We start from the raw sequence: 20,084 nt of genomic DNA, 5'->3' as shown, positions 1-20,084 counted from the left end.
TGGATCTTCTGTTAGTTAAGACTAAAATAGCAGGACATATAAAACAGCCTCATTTTCTAGCAGGCCCTCAGTGCTGTTTCCCATGCCCTTGTCTGCCCTTCACTTCCTTTGCCTAACTTGGATTTGTAAGCTCAACGCACAGGCCCTCTGTCTTTGTTTATGGACATATGGTGCCTAGTGCTCGTCCCGGATTTAACAGATATTAAATAAGCATGGCTTCAGGATGATTATTAGTATTGCCAGTTGAAGAATCACAGCTGGCCAAGAGTGCCATTTTGTTGTTGTGGTGGTTGCTGCTGTTCAGATGACTTGGATTTTGAACCACTGCTGGTAGACAGCTGTGCTATGCATTTACCCTTGAATACCATCTGAAGACCAGCATGGGCAATAAATGGCGCTGATCTTCTTCTTTGGAACTCCTACAGGTCCTTGCCCTGCATTGCCCTGTTGGCACAATTTCAGTTGTGTCTCACCTTCACATGACTTGTAAGCCCAGACATGCTCTATCCACTGCCTAATTGTGGAATTATTGCTCCTGACTTTGCATGCTGTCAATGGAAGGGTTATCTTTCCTTTTTGAATTACTAATTTGTACATTCGCATTCTCTATCGTGGACTTAAAAAAATATACTCACAGAGCTGTCAAGATGGTTCGGTGGGAAAAGGTACTGACTGCTGAGCCTGATGTGAGTTCAGCCTAAGTCCCATGTGGCAAAAGGAGAGAAAACCTCTTGCAAATTGTCCCCTAACCTCTACATACAAAAAATAAATAAATAAATCAGTAATGTAATCCATTTTTAATGTTCTCACTCATTGCTTTGATTTAGTGTTCTGTGGCATGCATGTTGGGTTTTAATACTGTCCCAATTTTACTTATTTTTAGGCTTAAAAAGACTTCAGTTTGTATATCTTGGTTTTTTTCTCTTGTTGTTGTTTTTTGAGACAGTGTTTCTCTGTGTAACAGTTCTGGCTGTCCTGGAGCTTGCTTTAGAGACCAGGCTGGCCTGGAACTCATAGAGATCTGCCTGCCTCTGCCTTCTGAGTGCTGGCATTAAAAGTGTGCACCACCATGATTGGCTCAACTTGTATATCTTAACTAAAGAATTTATAAGCTCCCTGAAAATTGGCAGAGCGATTTTGTTAAACATTATTTGTGTGTGTGTGTGTGTGTGTGTGTGTGTGTGTGTGTGTGTGTAGATGTAAGTATGATATGGCGAGCAGGGGAAAGTCAGAGAACTAATCTAGGGAGTCAGTTCTCTCCTTCCACTGTAGAGTCCAGGATGGGAACTTCCTTTCCATTTTTTGAGGCAAGGCTGGCGTCAAATGTATTATGTAATCCAGGATCACGGTGTGCTGTGGGATGTTCTGTATGTCCTGTGGGAGCCTGTTCTTGGGTTCCTCGTGGCTTTACCCAGCAGGTCCACATAGAGGATGATTAGGACCATGGGCCTGAGTGCAGGTGTCTGAGATGGTCTGCACTTGGCTGTGCTGGGGGATGGTCTGTATGGCAAATGTGTTGCTCTGATTGGTCAATAAATAAAACCTGATTGGCCGTGGCTAGGCAGGAAGTATAGGCGGGACTAACAGAGAGGAGAAATAAAAGAACAGGAAGGCAGGAGACCGCCTGGAGCCGCCGCCAGGACAAGGAAGATGTAAAGTACCGGTAAACCACGAGCTACATGGCAAGGTATAGATTTGTGGAAATGGATTAATTTAAGATATAAGAACAGTTAGCAAGAAGCCTGCCACGGCCATACAGTTTGTATGCAATATAAGCCTCTGTGTTTACTTGGTTGGGTCTGACTGGCTGTGGGACTGGCGGGTGACAAAAATTTGTCCTGACTGTGGGCAAGGCAGGAAAACTCTAGCTACAACGGTGGACTTCTGATCTCCTTGTGTCTGACTCCCATGATTACAGTCATGCTCTATGGTGTCCAATCAGTTTATGCTGTCTCAAGGATCAAACCCCCAACTCCATGTGTATTAAGTAAACACCACCAAATAAGCCATGTTCCAGGCCCAGAAGACTGATTGGGAACCACAATTCCAACAGGCAACTTATAAAAATCGATGCTAAACACACGGTCAACAATAGAAGGCATTGCTGGTGGTCAGCAGTGTAACTGTGTTTTCTCCTCCAGTAATGTTGGCCCCAACTCTTCTGCGGTAGAGAAAATCAAGAGTGCCTTTCCTTCTCAGTGCTCCAATATTTCAAATACAAAGAAAGCTAGGAAGGAAAGTGGTGGTGTCCGTGTGAGGGATTTCACACTGGGACTGAGCAGAGCAGTTTTGCTAGTTTGTATATTGTTTGATTTATATTTTTAATTAATTTTATGTGCAGGTAGAACCAGGATAAAACGAGTCACAGGGGGGAAATGGTGTCTATATGACACGTTCTGATCTGTGTGACAGTCACCCTCATCTCTGAATTGATGACACCTCTAAAATCAAATCCAGGATTCTGGTTAGGAATTGTGCTTTGATACACTGTATCTGCCTGTTTAAAGGCCTCTGGCCTGAGACCAGCCTTACTTCCGTCTGTCTGTCTGTCACTGCACTCCCTATGGAGACTCCCTGGGATGCTGTTTGCAAGGGACTTCAGTGTTTGCTGGTAGAGCTCACTGACTGAGAATGACTCAGGGTCTAAATTAGCTTCAGCTCTCCTGAGACGCTTACTCACTCGATAGAAAGGAACTGGAAAAATGCATGTTTCCGAGGAAGGAGAAAGTTCGAGGAACTGCAAGCTCTTGGGTAGAAACCTGGCCTTTCGAGGGTTGTACAGCTGGGAAAGGTGGACGGCAGAGGAATCTCTATTTCAGCAGAGCAGTGCAGCTTTCTGGAGCTTTCCATCACTCTCACCTCCTCCATGGAAAAGCAAGTTATTTAAAATAGTGCCTGGCATATGACACACGCACCCACTCATCTGTCTGTCTATTTGAAGGAATGAGACAGTACCCCGCCTGCAGCAAATAGGCAATAAATATTGGACTGAACACTAGGTACTGAGTAGGTTTTCATGACTCTCTCCCAAGTCTTCTGTTGTATGTAGCCAGACTCATAGGAGTTTAAAAAAAAAAAAAAAAAAAAAAAAAAAAAAAAAAACCAAACAAAAAACAAAAGGACTCAGAACATTTAACCTATACAACATGCTCAGGGGTGTACTAGAAAAAGGGCCTTTAAAGCTATAAGGAGAAATTATCTTAAGGCCACATCTTGAACTATATCTCTGGACCTATCATCACATTTTCTAGATGGATGAACGAATACAGGACAGAAAGCCCCTCATTTTGACACTTGCCGTTCTGAGGCGGCATAAGAGATGACTTGCTTTGATTAGGGGCTGTTTGGTGTAGAAGCACTAGCTGGCACCTTGTCAGACCTGTGCTTGATTTGGTCTAGTTACAGGCAGTACAACATTGATGCTCAAATGTTAAAAAGAGCATTGCATGCCAAGTGTCCGGTGTCCTGGATTCTGAGTGGTGATAGCTTTGTTGACATATGTAGATAAGTAGATTATAAGTAGTGAGGATATGAGCTTTAATTGATGTTAAATGATAGTTTACAAGTTGAACCCGAGTTAGTCATTTTGTTGGTGCACAAGGCATACAATTAGCCCTTACCTAAGGTCATTGGTACAGTTCAGTATCACAGTGGAACACAAAGAGGGGAGGGGAGGGGGGAGGATGGAGGGAGGGAGGAGATGGGAGAGGAGAGGAAAGGGCTTTGAAGCTGGAATTCACAATTTTCTGGCTGAGATATGGCTGAGGATGTTCCTACCCATAACCCATTCGCAGGTCCATCTGTAAATCCCATCCTTCCCCAAAAGACAAGAAATTCCACCAGCTCTGAAGTCCACAACTCCAGACCTTCCTGCTTCCCTACTTTCTGGCCTTACCCATCATAACGACAAAGAGTCCTGGGGAGAGGCCATGGGTGACTTTTGTGAGGGGTGTGGTGTTGTTTAACAACACACTTGGCTGGTCTCCAACATGGGAGTCTCTGTGAGGGATGAGATGTAGCAGAGGCAGATGTGCTGGCCAGCAGCAGTCAGTAGTCCCTACACCACAACTACCTGGTTCAGCGGGAGCTTTCAGTATTTACAGTAGGGTAGAGGAGTATCCCGTCCTTAGCTTGCTCCAGATTGCTCCAGAGCTAAAGGCAGGCTAGGAACGAGGGCAAATCACACAGCCCATTTTACTGCCCAGTTTCCCCATCTGTAAACAGGAGGATAATAACTGTCCATGAACCTCAAAGGGTGGGGATGATGAGAGTGATCTTAAAAATAACAACTGTCGGTTGAGTTCATACTATGGCTCCAACACTGTGCAAGACACTTTGCATGTGTTGTACTTGATACTTGTAGATCTTCGGGATATGTAAATGCTTTCTTTTTGTAGAACAGAAAACAGTCTCAGGGGCCTTGTTTCCACTTACAGCCTCCACTTCCCACCATACAGATGAGATAATATACACACAGTTGTATATATGTAATATATAATGTGTATATATATATAAATGTCATATAAATATAAGGTGCTTGAGTTACTAATTCATGTATCCATCCAATAATACTAGTTGGTATAGTAAGGATATAGCAGTTAACAAAACAAATAAAAATAGTGACTTTCGCCGCTGACATTACAGTGGAGGGAATCAAAATAAAATAAATAAAATCTAATATGTAGGTTGTGAGGTGGTAAATTAAGCCAGGAAGAGAGGCCATCCACCGATGGGGAAAATGATATTTGAGAGGAGAATAAAGGAGGTGAGAAACAGCATTCCAACTGTTCCGCGTTTTCTTTTTTTTGGTGGTGTGGGTGGAATGGGGAAGGGCAGAGAGAATGCAGCAGTAGAAGAACAGCGGACGGAAGGCCAGGACACCAGGATTTGCTAAGTTCTCTGGAAACAGCATGGAATCTAGTGCCCAAGGAAATGAGCAGGGAACATAGCAGATATCTGATAAGATCAGAGGGAAGTCAGGACGGGGGACTAGGTCCAGGGGTCACTCAGGCCCCCAGAGACTTGGGCTTTGGGGGTGAATGTCATGGAAGCTAAGCAGTGACTCAAGTGGTGTGAGTAGAATCCCTCTGGCTGCTGTGTTGAAAATGGGCTGTTGCCAGAAAAAAATGGGTACAAGGGATGGGACTATTGCAAAGTGCAGTCTGAGGATAATACCTAGCCTTGGACCAGGATCAGGGCAGGAGAGGTGGTCAAGATTAGAATATACATCAATTAGCACTTTGAGCTAGCAGGTTTAACTGAACTTTGTTGCATAGAGGAGAGAGAAATTAAGGAGATACTAGGGTGCGGCCGCCCCCCCACCTGGATGGTGATAGTAGTGTGTTATTAATTGGGGTGGCGAAGACTACGAATGGGGAATGTTTGGTGAAAGAAAAATGGAACCAGATTTGCACCCGCACGCTCTGAAATGGCGACTAGAGTCGAGGTGGGGATGTAGGGCATATTTTTTCAGACCTCATTGGGTTTGAAATCTGTTTCCTTGCTTTTGAAGCGGCCGTCTAGGCTGGAGAATGCTTGTGGATGCTCTACTTCTACAGATAAAAGTAGCAAGCAATACAAAAGGATCTGTTAGATACACTTTGCAACTTAGACTCTGTTTTCTAAGTTTCAAAGGTTGGACTGGTCCTTTCTCTTAGAAGCTATGCAACTTGTTTAGGGCCGTGTAGGTGACTTAAGGGTCCCCCAGTATTAGCTGACAGCCTGTCTCAGTTGGTTACAAAAAACTGGGTGTTGAAAAGGCATGCTTGAATTAAAAAAAAAAAAAAAGAAAAAAAGGAAAAAGTTCAATGCGGTAGCTCCCAAGTAAAAATAACAGTCTGTAGTCTCCATGCAGATTTCAAAACACAGCAATCTGCTTTGAGGCTGACGCTGCACACCTCAGGCCTGGTCGGGGAGGGATGAAACTGCAAGAGCAGGGACATCTTAACACACTAATATGGGCTTTGTACAGGGCAAGTCCGGATTGGAAACTCGCGGTCCTGAGAAGGTGCTCTGCCCAGTGGAAGGCAAAGTTCACTCTAGTAATAGAGGTTCCTGATTATGTCAGAGAACTTGCCGTCGTGGCATCTTGCCCACGACGGGCTAACCTGCTGCTTGTCTGAGCGAGGTGGTACCAGGTCTGGGGTTGGAAAGTCGCATTCCCATCTGCCTAACGCAGGGGTCATTTCAGGGCTTAGGTGTCAGTGAGCGCGGAAGGCGGGAGGGCAACACTGTCCTTGCAGTCATAACAAATAAACAGAATCCAAGGAGGGTTTATCGCCACCGAAGCAAAAACCCCAGTCAGTTCTAGGCTTCGGAAGACCCGCCACTGCAGCGGCGTCGCCACAGGGACCTCTCCCGGGTGGGGTCAGTTTCTAGCTCCGGGCGGGGCGGGCGAGGGGCCGCGCAGAGGGTGGCAGGGTGCGGCGGGACCAGGGCTGCGGGTTCCAGGCCAGAGCGGCGAGGTGCGGCCGCTCAGCTACGGGATCGGCGGTCGCAGCAGCCTCGATCGCCCCGGCGCCCGTCGCACCTGGTCCCGGCAGAGCGCGGCTGGGCGCGAGGGCGCGGCCCCGCCAGGCCAGCGAGGGGGGCGGGCCGGCGCCACGGGGCGCTCCGCCCCCGATGATGCGGCGGCCTCCGACTGGCCTCCGGCCCGTCACTCACTCCTCACCATGGTTGCAGCACAAAGCAACAAGCCCCGGAGGCCGCTTCCTCCCTGAAGAGCGGCTCGGGCGGCCGCGGAGGCGCAGGAGAAGGAAGAGGCGGGGAAGAGGAGGCGGTCGCGGCTGGGCAGACGCTCGGCGGGCTGCGCGCTCCGCTCTCGGCCTCGCGCCCGCCGGGAACCCGCGCCCGGGCCGCCGTGCCCGCCCGCTGCACGGACGACGCACAAAGTTGCCAAGAGCGCGGGGGCCGCGCGGGAGCAGCCGCGCTCGGGCGCCGATGGGGGCGGGCGGCCGGAGCTGCGCGGCCCGCGGGGATGCAGCAGCAGTCGGGAGGCGCGGCCGACAGTAGACGGAGGCGCGGCGCGGCCACGGCGCCCGAGGCCAGCGGGCTCGGTGGCGCCCAGACCTGAGCCGGGCTCAGCAAGCTCAGCGCGCGGCCCTCCCTCCCGACCGCCCGGCGCGCGAGACCCGGGACGCGTCAGAGCGAGCGCGGCCGGAGCGCGGAGAGCTAGGGCCCCGCCGGAGAGGCCCCGCCCGCCGTAGCTTGCACCTCCCTAAAAATAACTCGGCCCGCCGGGGCCAGCGCGAACGGCGACGGTTCCCCAGCGCAGCCGGCCAGTCGCCGAATCCCGGTGCACGGACAGCGGGCCTCGAGGAGGAGAGCAGCTCCGGGCTGCACGGATCGTCGTGCTGTCTGCGCCCCGGCCCCGCGCCTGGGCTGGTTTACCTCGGGCAGTGGCGCTGGGCCGGGAGGCCGGCGAGTGTGTGGAGCGGTCCCGGTGCGCCCCGCAGGGGGAGATGGCGTCCTACGTGGATAATAGCTTCCGCCAAGCGGTGATGAAGAACCCCGCCGAGAGGACCCCCCAGGTGAGACGCGCCGCTAGCCGCCGGGAGGTGGATGTCTGCAGACTGCGCCCTTTCAGTGCCCTGGCACTCCGGGTGCTGGGGAAGCAGTCCATTTCCCCCATCCAGGACTTCCCCTGCCCCAACTTCCAAGGGCATTCTTTTCAGACCGTTCTGCGATTGTTGCTCTCTCCTTTGCTGCCCTTTACGCTGCGCTCCCTGTGGCTGACCTTGCCCGTGGGTTTGCGGGACTAGGTGCTGTCTACAGGGCTTGTCTCTCTCTGGCCCGACTCCCCCCCGGGGCTCTGAATCTTGGGGGTCAGGTCTCACCTCCTCGGCCAGGTACTGTTGTCACCCTGACCGCAGGCTCAGTCACTTGCCCTTGCATCTGTCCCATCTTTAGAGTTCAGGGGTGTCTCATGAGCTGTAAGAAGGAACTGTTGTGCAAACGACTGATCGATGTGGGCCTTACAAAGTAGAACACTGAGGCGCCTGTCTTTATTTACCACTTTACTTTCTTGAAAGAGGGATGTTGCAAAGGGAAAAAGTTGACACCTAGGCTAGCGCTTTCAATTCCAGTTGTAGACATAACTGCAGAACAGGCGTATTCAATTCCCTTTTCCTCTCAGGGCAGATTCTTTGGGTTTGCACAACCTTGTCAAAATTAGATAAGTGGTTAACCTTTATACGTTTGTTTATCCTCAGGTTTCTTTTATTTTTAAATGAAGGGATTGCTGGTGGCCTGGATTTGATTTTCTTAGGTTGGATTTGCGAGGGAGGAGTGTTATAAAAATGTGGTTCGATTTCTTTTGCTTACTGGGTAATGACGTATATCTCTAAATGTTGGGGTGGTGACTACAGGGGATCCTGCTTGCCAGTCCTGTAGGCAGATAAGGTTTACAGATCCTTGGGACCAGCAGCAGATACAGGGAGGATCTAATACTTGAGAAAAGTTGCTTTGCTTGTGAGGTGTTGGATACCATCTGTCCAAACCCAGATTCTGCCCGTCTCTGATGATGATTATTTAATGGGCGAGGGAATAGAATAAAATAGACTCTTCCATTGGCTGCCTTTGGACAGGCCCCAAGAATGGCACCTGGTACTGTTTTTGATGGTTTTCTTTTTTGCCTGATGGAGCTGTCATATGTGGGAAATGTGTATAGATTACATATTTGCCAAACCCGTGGAAGATGGGCTATAATTTTACAAGAACGTTCATTTAAGTGTCTCCAGAAGTACCTATTCTAGAGGGCAGGGTTTTGTTTTTGTTTTTTTTTTTTTTTAAATCAGGAACTGGGCATGCCCTCCTTTGATCTTGTCCCTTCTGTGGTGGTGGTGCAGCTGGTGGTGGTGCTTTCATATCAGTATTTGTTAAAACGGCCAGTTGTACCCATTTTCTGCGCTAGAAAAGGCACGGCCAGTTTAATGTGCAGCTAAAGCAACTTTCATGAGCACCCTCGGTTCCTTTCAAGAACAGAAGTTGAAGTGCCAAGGAAAATGACACATGCAGAGGACAGTGGAGCCTAGCAAGGCTGGTCAGAAAGTGATGTCACAGGCCTGTAGTAGAAATCAGAGAGGGGGAAATGGGGTGCTAGGTTGATTTGAATAACAATGGAACCTCTTATCAGGGTGTGTGTGTGTGTGTGTGTGTGTGTGTGTGTGTGTGTGTGTAGGGCTGGGGAGGTGGGGCGTGGAGTAGGGGTGTCACCAAACAAGTCTGGAAAAAACAAACGCACCACTTTGACAGCCAGCCTGTGGTTTGGCCAAGTAAATGGACCGTTGTTAGGCTCTCCTGTTCTGGTGCCAGTGGTGTCTAGAAACCGACCCGGCCGAGGACTCTTGGCCCAGTGTGAAAGTTGGCGGTGACTGCTAACCCGACCAGCTGAAAGCGCCATTGACGGCCTGATGCTCCCCATGTCTTTTCCCCACCTGACCTCAGGAGAAGCAAACAGAGGAACCTGCCGAACAGCGGCGAGCATTCTCAAGGGTCAGCCTGTTAACCGTGGTGTTCATTTTAACTTGTGCAAACCCCTGCCCTTGTTTATCGTTTTGAAGAGAAGCTGCATTTAAAGAGAAGTATGCATTCCCATCCTTTCCTAAGTTGTCAGAAATGATTCGTCTAGAAGTTGGAGATTTCCTTGAGTAGAAAAGCATGCTCTGTGGGTGCACCTGTGGAAGGTTTTCCATAGGCAGTGTATTCTCACAGATGCTGGCTTTTGTAATGTAATTAAAACAGCATTGTTGCCTAGCTTGATACGATGGGAAGACCAAGAATTAGGGAAGGTTTGCTGTGGAGTAGCGTGTTTCTGAGGACTGACTTGATAAAGTGAGTGTGACAGGCAAAACCAGAAGGTGCTTGAAAAGAATGAAAGAAAACATTTATTTATTTATTTATTTATTTATTTATTTATTTATTGTTGGATTCAGCTCCCCACTCCATTCCCTAGCTAACCTTAGCTCTTTACCAGACTCTTGGAAGACAAGTTCTGTATTTAGGTCAGTCAGCCTTGGGATGCGAGGGCTGGCAGGACCTTTGGGATGGGTATTCTCTCCTGGGTGGTTCTTTGTCCGCATGGGATGTCCTTCTGTGAATAACTTGAACACGCAGTGAGTTGACGATAGTATAGTCTGGTGAGCGAGGACGCATCTGCGGCCTCAGGTAGGAGTCTTCCACGGGATCTTGAAATCGCTGCAGGAAATGGGCGAGTGATCTGGGTTATTACGCATAGGGAAGTAATGGATCATTTCGTAAGTCCTACTTGTCTAGTAGGCTCATTGGGCACCTTTCGTGATAACGCGGAGAGAAAGAGTTAAGCGTCCACTGAGAGAAAATCCACAACGGGAGAAAAGAAGGTCTAATAGTACGGAGATCTTGCAAGGAGGTTCACTATCACTCAGCACACTTGATATTCTTAGAACAGAGGAATAGGTGATAGGGTAGTGCAGGCTGGTATGGACTTCTGGTTTTGGTTGCTGTCTCGTGGGAAAATCGCGGAGAGGGTACGTCGATCATTGTGGCTACTGGCAGGCACGCAGTGAGACACTAGGTAGGTTGTACATCACTACAAACTCAAGTGCTATTCGTACCTGGGAGAAGGATGGCGATGACAAACAACAAGATGGCGAGAAACATCTAGCTATACAATGTCAGGATGCGAGTTCTGAGCTGCAGCTGCTCGCAAAGTGCATAGAGGAGGGCATGTGTCGCAAGGGTCAGGTTGCTCAGTGTGCCTAAGGGGCGGGTACAGAAGCATGTGCAGGGTGTTATATCGGTCTATGCTCAGGAGAGAGAGTGGGCGCATGAGCCGCCCTAGCCTGGTGCCACGGCAACCTGTATGCGAGTGAGTGGGAGTCTGGTGTGAATCTTAATGTGGAGGGCGTTGGATTGGCTTGCTTTAGAATGGGAGCTTGGTACATAGATCGAATTTGGGCTGGTACCTTGACATGGAACCTGAGGGAACCTTTAAATGCAAGTTTAAATTAGGCATCAGGAGTGCTTAATAAGTGCATAAGGGCGGGATATACATTCCTCGCCTGCACTCACAGGAAGGCCTTATGCGATTATCAGAAGAATTATCTATTGGTGTAAATGCATAAGTCTTTCTTAGTAGTGGAAGCACTGTGTTTGATGGGATCTAGACTGGCTCTTAGTGCAAATCTTGCTGGTCCTGATGGTCGTGTTGGGCAATATATTTATTGTGGAAAGAATGGTGGTGTGTAATAGACTAAGTATCTCGATTGCGAGCCCGAAGATTGTCGGGAGCATGTTTTCTCATGAGGTTGGTCGTGAGATTTGGGCAGTTTCACATAAATTATGACTTACTTCACAGTATAAACTTATTCTTCTCTTTTCTCTTCTCCTTGAGTCTCAACTCCTCTCTTTTACTTCGGCGTTAGTCCATGAAATGCTATTTTGTGGTAGTCCGGGAAGTTCGGGCAGAGCTCAAAGTTCTAAGAGTACAGGACACGTATCTTCTTTGTTTTTAGGATAGTTATTGGTATCATAAAGTCCCGCCTACCTCGTTCTTCACATGGAGTGGAATTGCCAGCGTGGTCTCGATCAGAGCTGCACTGAAATCATAGAGAATTTCACTGGTCTCTTACTGACACTGCAATACGGGAATAAAAATATCATATGGGACCACTCACCACTTTCTAGACTCGCGATCGGGAAGCTAGAGAATGTATCTTGATGTAATAAATGACTACCTTGCATGGCCTACACACAGGACTTTTGACAGACACCCTTGGCAGCAGCTATGCTCTACTGGACTTTGCTCAATTTCTCAGGCCAGGAAGGCCTTGTAATTGGCTCACCCAGTGTCTACACTGTTTATTTTCTTTATTTCCTTGTGGTTCTTATGTCAAGGACTGAATTTTTCATTACATGTTTCTTCAACAGAGTTGGCTCTGCAGGGCTGTGTATGAGTCGTTGTCCCACAGAGAGAAGGAATGGATGTGTATTATTCCAGTAGAAAATTCAGAATGCTGCCCTAAACTGGAACAGAAGGAGTTAAAGTCAAGGTAGCTGTCTACAAAGTGAAACCACCATTACGGATTAAAATAGGTTTGATATTCTGTTTAAATAATAAATGAATGGACTTTCTAATAATGTAAGGTGTAAGCGAGGCTGTAGGGTACTGGGAGTGACACCGGCATCTGTGTTACATGAAGAGGAGAGTTACCAACACACACATGCCTCGTGTATTCTTGAGAAACTGTTTGGCTCAGGTCGTCGAGTATAAGACGTCATCTTTATCACTCTCCCTAACGACCTGGCTTTAACGCTAATGGGAAAGAGTAGTCATAGTTCAAAATGAAGACTACGTTAATCATAGCCTGGGTGCGTTTTTCTAGATTGCTCATTGCTCGCTTCGTTAGTACTCTATATACTTGTAAATGAAAATAGCAGGACATAAGTCTTGTTTAGGGGCCAACAATTCCTAAGGATCTTGCATACAGCCTCCTATCGAAAAAGTGAGCAGCTCTGGTACCGGGCATCTCATCTGACTTATCATAGTTATGCCGACACTGCATAATACAATACGTCTATGTTCCCTCTATAGTGGTATATTTTCTCACAACTTAGCACTAACGTTTTTCGGGATTTTCTCCCTGAGTTAGACTAGCAGTGGTTGATGTCTCAAGAGAAGGGTTTATCTAAAGGTAGACTGGGCACCCCGCTGGGCACAGGTAGGTGATATGGGGCGAGTCAGGTGGACAGTCATTATGATGCAGGAGGGCGGGGGGGGTGATTGATAGACTTCGGTGGTAGATGTTTGTGATGGTGCAGAATGGGTCAGCCGTGAGTGCTGCGGATGAATAACAGTGTAGTTAACTTGAGATGGGTAGCAAAGGTGCGATACTAACAAGCAGGGGTTGTTTCGGCATGGAGATAGGAGCGGGTAGTCTTTGACCAGTGGACTCTTTGCCTTATGACTCTTAGAGATCTCAACTTGTGTGGTTTGCGTAACAACGACGTTGGAAAGACAAGATTTTGTATAGGCTTATTATGGGAGGTAAGAGCTGGTGGATGTAGATTCGGATGATGAAGTTTACGAGCTTCGTGCTGCTTGCTGAGCTTTTGTTAGTGCGCTGGAGCGTGTTAGGGCTTGATTGTGGATGTGACTGTGGGTCCTGGGACTGGGAGGACAAGATCGCAATCATAGTTTCTATTGTGTCTCTTTAGCTTGTCAAGCCGCCCGCAATGAAAAATAGAAACTATTTGCCATCCCTCAGTAGCCTGGGACCTAATACAAGGTCTATTCTCAACGCTCAGAGACCCGCAGCAGCGTTGCACCCCCGTTATGTCTCAAGGCACTGTGCACGGGAAAGACTTACCTCATCGTGGGCTGTTCTGAGCGACGTTAACTGGCAACCTCAATCACTGCTGTCTCAAGCCACTTGTTACCACTCACCGTGTCTCAGGCATGTGTCCATCCCTCAATTAAAGCCTGTTTTCTTGGGAAGGCAACTGCGCTATCAACAGGCTGGAGGGAAATTCATACTCGCATGTTCATGGCGTCAGTAGTTATGTGGAACTCACCGGCCTGGTGTCATAGGCCCTATTGCAAGCTGCGCTCATGTTCTGGTGTCGTCAGAGCACTTGATGTTGCGGCCTGGGATGAGGGGAATGCAGAGAATGTGTAGACATAGTATCCTCTGGTTTGTTTGTCATAGTTAGAGGTTAGTCAGAGCGTTATTACGCTATAGTTGCAAGCACAGAGAAAATGCTCATTTGCTGGTGCTTATCATGGCATCATCTTTTGTGGGTGAAAACGTTAAGCAACAGTAGCCTTTTGGCTTGAGGGTAACTCTTCGCTGTATGAGAGCTTCTGTGTGATCGCATTCTCACTCTAGGGGTCTGAGCTTTTGAGTTGGAAAGAGCAAACCTTTAGTTTTTGCTCTCGCAGCTCTCCAGAACGAACTGCTAATCCCTCATCCACTCCCCACCACACTCGCAGAAGACTCGTTCTACCTTGCTGGCAGTCAGGTAATAGACTGGGCAGTGGTTTTGTTATGCTTTCGAGCCCTCTCATAAATCACTCTTCCACGCGTGAAGCCGTGTATCTCTACCTATAACGCCTTATCTAGACCAAGAGGTTGTGAGGTTGGCCAGCTTTTCTAATGCGAGAGCTACACTAAATGGGCTGTGATGGGGATCGTTTTCTTGAAGTGGGATGTGAGACTGGTCGTCTTTCTCACTTAGGGGAGGTGTGCTCATGGCTGTCTAAGCACAGCTTAGATTTCTCCTCAGCACAGTGGGGAGCCGCAGCTCTCAATAGGAAGCGTGTATAAGCAATATGTGTTGATGCGTGCCCTGGCTTGCATTAGACTCTCTATGGTAAGCTAGTTGTGCGCACTGGGCGGGGGTTCCGCGATACTAGGTGGTGCTGGTCATTGGCGCAGTTGGTCTATGGCTTCTCTATTCTCTTAATGATCCCAGGGTGGAATATAGTGTCGTATTACTCTCTGAATACCTTTTGAGGCAGGGGTCAGTGCGGGTGAGCCGGGTTACAGGATGCTGCCATGAGGCCCTGCGATGCGATGCCATGCTAGCTGGGCGAAGTTGATGGCTAAAGCCCAGGAGAGGGAAATTCTGAGAATGGATTTCAGTAGAGCAAAGGACAAAGCAGAATTTGCGATTGCAGGTCAAGCGCTCGAATATCCTGAGGACGCTGACTCGAGTTTACGTGTGGATTATGAAGAGGATGTATTGTTAAGGGTCAAGTTTGGGAATTCTGACTCTCAGCAGGGCACAGCAGTGACATTACGAGAGCTACGGGGGGTTTACTAGGCTTAAGATAATTTAACATTTGTGTGTCGCGTATGCTGCAGATTCTCCAGAGTGGAACACGTGCTAAAAATAGCTATGAAGCATGGGTCTTTCGGCAGAACTAGAGATATGGCAGACATAAAGAGGAGACGTAGAGCCGGAGTTGTCAATTTACTTTGTCCTGCCTCTTGAGGAAAGCTGGCGTCATTGGTGAAGCGATGGTGTGTGTCATGTAGTCCAGGGGGAGGGGTGTAGGTGGTGAGGTTTTAGATGAAAGCTGATAGTGGAACGTCAGAGACTTCAGTGCAACTGAAAGATAAATGTACAGACAGAGGCAGGAAGGAGGAGCGACTGTCACGTTGTCATTCAGTTGCGATCTTTTTTTCTTCTTATGAAATGTTTGAGGAGGTGGTCTTTGGTGTGCAGTAGCTCGGGGTGTGAGTTCTCATAAGGTGTTAGCACATGTCAAAGACGAGAGGCCGGAGGTAAGTAAGCGGGACCCTGTCTAGAATGATGCTGGTTAAGATGAATTGATAGTGTCAGGGAGTGCTGGAGTCAGGAAGGAGCAACGCCGCGTCAGGTCATATGGGGAAGAGGCAAGGACTTCAGTGCTCTTCACATGTTTAATAACTGATCCACCGTTCTGTCTACTCTCTGGGGTGCTAGATTATATCGCTTTTTTTTTTTTTTCTTAGTAATGGATATTTTGTTGTTTTAAAAATTGACGATTAGATGACTAGACATCCATGGATGAAAGGGTTTGTTTGTGCGTAGGGACCTCACGTGGGTTCTTTGTGGCGAACTGGTCCTGTTTAAGAGAGTCCAGGGAGAAGGGAAATCCAAACAGTGGGGAGGCAGCAGACTATGGATGATCGATCTTACGTCACTTGTGGTCGCAACTATTGGGTCGCGTGATCCTACATCGTAGTTTATGGGCTTGGGCATTTTTGGTCGTGGTGAGTATGAGCGCTAGATTCGTTGAATTTTGTTTACAAGTGTAAATGCAGTGGAGGAGATAATTGGCCAGGAATATGGGATCGTTTCCAGATGTGCGATGAGGAATACGTGAGTAGTTTGGTCTATTAATATTATGGGGGCAGGGGTAACAGTTCTATGGGCTAGGACAACCTGAGAAAATGTAATTCTCAATGGAGGCAGATTGTGCTTGGGGTGGGTAATGAGAATGTGCGAGAGAGTGACTCTGGAGGATTGCATAGTGGTAGAAGGGGGTGGGTAGCAGTGTGTGTTGTGTTTGTGTGGTGTGTAGTGTTGATGTATGATTGGACTGGTACTGCTTGTTTCCGGCTTATTGGTAGTGGGGTGAGCGGTAGTTGTAAGAGTAGACGTTCGTTGCGCTAGTATACACGGTACTTGATGATTCCAGAGACATTGGTCATTATATAGATAACGTAACTGCGAAGCTGAGAAGTTGTAGGGATAGTCACTACTGGTTAGGCCCCAGCATCAGGAAGCTGAGGTTAAGAGAGAGGAAGGTGTTGTGCAGTGGGCACTCATCCACTGGTTTCTACTCTAGAGGAAAATAGAGAGGGCATGGATTACGCGGAGAATGACAGATAATGAGTTGTGCTAACTTCGGTGTTAAGGTTTTATCCTCTAACCTTTCCACACTGTAATAAGGTTGTGCTATAATACTTGGTTTAATCTAGAATCCAAGAGGAGATTCAGAGCGGAACTGACATATCACTTTGTTTACTTTTAACAATCTTTTACTTTGTAGAAATAGGGTGTGGCAGGGGGGTACTGTTATTTTGGTTATATGGCAATATGCTATACATAGGGGGATGAGAGGATTGGCAAGCATGAGGCTGCTCCATCTGTGGCTTTTAGGGCGCATGTCGGGGCTATTCAATTTATATATAATGACATAGAATTGTTGTCTTCTTGGAGTCAAATACACTGCCTATTTTTTTTTCTTTTTTCTTCACACATGCTCGAAAAGAGTTGTTTGAACACAAATTTGGAGTGGGAGGTTGATCAAGACTAGAATTCGGTTCTACTCCAGGCCAGAGGAAACCAATCATGTGGGGCCCATCCGTCGGAGAAGTAAGAGCTGAATGTTCCTGCAATTGGTCTGGGTATGGACTGGGATCGAGACTGCTATGGGGTGGCATTGGTAACTGGAGGAGGTCACTAACTCGGCCTAGGGAGAGATGGTAAGTATTGGTTCTGATGAATTGTCATTCAGGACATAACCCTGTACACACAGATTAAAGTGGAGCCTTTCACAAGACCTAACAAAAAGTACATGTGAGTACGAGCTGCCAGGTGGGCACAGGCATCAAAGAACGTGGAAGTAACCAGCAGACCGCTTCTGAAAGGGGGCCAGGTCAAAGTTTCACAAGGGGTCTTCCAATTAGGAAGCTCTGTAGTCAGAGTGCCAGCTCGCCTGTACCCTCCTTCCTCCCTAGTTAGAAGCTCGTTTTTTATTTGTAATCATGTTTATGTGTGGGGGGATCGGGGACAGCATTGGGTTCAGGAAGATAAGAGTCAGGTCTTGGACTATGAATGATTGGGTGCTGGAAACTGAGGTTCTGGCGGCGGGGGGTAAGGGTGGGGCATCCTTTTATCTGCGCGTGCGGTGGGGTGGGGGGGGTGGTGTGTTATCTATCCTTTCCTGGGTTCTGGGGACGAGATAGGAGATAGGTACAACACGAAACAGGTAGATAGGGAAGTTGCTATACTAGAAGTGGCACCCCCAGTCCATTAGTGAGTCAACGGAGCAACAAGATTGATCAGGATAAGCTCTGCAATTGGTGTAACTTATGAGATGCAAGTGACAGACGCTAGTGGACATATTAGGAACAAGGAACGTGTAGACACTCAGCCGGAAAATTAAGGATATGAAAGGAGGCCGGTTGAAAGGCTCTCCAGAAGTGTTTCACGGAGAGTTGGGATGCCCGTTGGGGGACTGTATGACAATCACAGTGTGACGCGTAGACGGTCGCATGGGCAGGGGATTGAGGGAGATTGAATGATCCTTGACACGTGGTACGTCCAACAGCCGGTTCGAAAAATAACAGAATGGGGCTATAACAGAGAGAGACGAGGAGTGGTGACAAGGAGGAGTTCTACAAGAGGTGAGCGTGGAAGGGGGAGGGATCTTGTGTGCAGGGTCTAAGGGAAGGCATAGGCTCGCTAGGAAGAAATAGGGGGGTAGGCCACAACAAGGAGGAGGAAGAAAAACAAACAGAAGAAGAATATCCAATACACCACACATCACACCACACCAGAGTACCTTTCACTTTTAGATCACTGTGAGAGAGTGATCGAGAATAGCAGCAGAGGTGGAGAATGGAAGTACGGTGCAGTTAGTATTTATTCACGCTCTGCGCGCCTTAGCGGAGAAAAGACGGGATGCTAAGGGGTCAAATGTCTGTCTGGAGAGGATTGCCCATTACATGACTTGCCAGCATCTGTAAATAGCCAAGTTTTGCGACAGCAGCGGGACCGAGGCAACCCTCTTGTTGTGCAGGGTGGGGCACTCCTGTCTGTGCACAGCACGTACAGTCTGGTTGGCTCAATAGTGCACTTACAAGCAGGCAAAACACATATAAAAAATAAAACAAAAATCTTAAAAAGAAAAAAGCAACTTAATTTCCGAAAACATCAGACAGATCCAAATTTGATGTAAAACAATTGGGCAGTACTTTCTGGAAGTGTTGAAGGTATGGAGATTGAAGAAACACACAAGTTGTCACAGGTTGGAAGAGAGTGAAATGTTATGTCTAGCCAAATGCAGTGTGGAATTATGGATTTTGGGCCACAAACACAAAAATGCTGTCAGGGTGAAATCTGAATATTTAAATTTTCTTATGCTTGTTTTAGATGTTACTCTAAGGCAGCGGTTCTCAACCTTCTTAATATAGTTCATGTTGTGACCCCAAACCATAAAATTATTTCATTGCTACTTCATAACTTTAATTTTGCTGCTGTTATGAATCATAATGTAAATATCTGATATGCAGAATATTTGATATTTGACCCCCAAAGGAGTTATGACCCACAGGTTGAGAACCACTGCCCTAAGGGGGCCTCATTGTAGTGGACATGGGCTCCCTGAACTATTTTATAGAACTTTTTCTTTGGTTTAAGTTGGAGTGTGTGTGTGTCCGTGTGTCCGTCCCCGTCCGTGTCCATCCCTGTCCATCCATGAGTATACATGCGTATGCAGGAGTGTGTGTGGAGGTCAAAGGCTAACTCCGGGAGTAGCCTGTCCTCTTCTCTCACCCTGTTTGAGACAGGGTTTCGTCCTCATGCTTCTGTGTGTCCTCCTGTCTCCTCCTCATCTCGAGGTAGAAGCTCTGGGATTATAATAAGCTTTACCTGGCTTCTGGCGATTTGAACTCACATCCTCACACTTGCCATCTTTCTAGCCCTTATAAAGCTTTTTTAGACTAAACTTTTCAAAACTGAAAGTTAAAGAAAGGATGTATAATGTTTGGTGCCCCTTTGCGAACCTGGAGAGGAACGACCGAGTTTCCAGTAATCTTTATCCTGATTGGTGATTTAATCTTAAATATCTTTCATCCGAATTTTTATTTTTCTATTTCTGTCTTCTAATTTGGTCCTTTGTGCATATAGTGCAAACACTATGTCACTGAGCTGTATTCCCACCTCTATGTGTTTGTTGTTGTTGATTTTGTATTTTTGAAACAGGGTCTTAGTTGTTCAGGCTGGCTTTCAACTCAGTATGTAGCTCAGGCAGATATTCAATTTATGGTCGTCCTGCCTCAGCCTCAGAGTACCTGGGATCCATATGCTAGTGCCACCAGGCATGACTAGTTAAATTTATTGTCGTTGGTTTTCAGACTGGTTTTATTATTATTATCTTTAATCTGTGTTTTGCCTGCATGTATGAATGTGTACCACGTGCATGACCGATGCTCATAGAGGCCAGAAGAGAGTGTTTGATCTCTTGGTACTGAAGTTACAGACACTTTTTAGTCATCTGAGTGCAAGATGTGAGCCGCCATGATGGGCTTAAGCATATATATTTAAAAAAATTTTTTTGTTTTGTTTTTTTTTTTTGTTTTTTTCGAGACAGGGTTTCTCTGTGTAGCTTTGCGCCTTTCCTGGGACTCACTTGGTAGCCCAGGCTGGCCTCGAACTCACAGAGATCCGCCTGGCTCTGCCTCCCGAGTGCTGGGATTAAAGGCGTGCGCCACCACCGCCCGGCTTAAAAAAATTTTTTTGCTTGATAGTTTTAATAGTTACATTTGAGAGAACATTGAGTTATGAACTAAATCTATTTAGCACGAGATTATTTCTATATAATTAATTAT

The 20,084-nt window shown here is 47.3% G+C and overlaps 1 protein-coding gene across 3 annotated transcripts in view; it reads left to right on the top strand.

The window, feature by feature from the left end:
- Window positions 1-7,044: 7,044 nt before the first annotated feature.
- The window catches only part of Rapgef2 (Rap guanine nucleotide exchange factor 2), a 243,942-nt gene continuing 230,902 nt past the window's right edge, over window positions 7,045-20,084 (top strand). For 2 of the 3 annotated variants that reach the window (XM_028880097.2, XM_037206675.1), the window contains exon 1: window positions 7,045-7,529. In XM_028880097.2, coding sequence (XP_028735930.1) covers window positions 7,461-7,529 — 69 coding nt within the window. In that variant the 5' untranslated portion in view covers window positions 7,045-7,460. The remainder of the gene's footprint in view (window positions 7,530-20,084) is intronic. The other variant, XM_028880096.2, reaches the window with a different exon arrangement.

Source organism: Peromyscus leucopus, chromosome 6, assembly GCF_004664715.2.
Source record: "Peromyscus leucopus breed LL Stock chromosome 6, UCI_PerLeu_2.1, whole genome shotgun sequence".
Classification (NCBI taxonomy): Eukaryota; Metazoa; Chordata; class Mammalia; order Rodentia; family Cricetidae; genus Peromyscus; species Peromyscus leucopus.
This window is presented reverse-complemented; position numbering and strand designations above follow the sequence as displayed.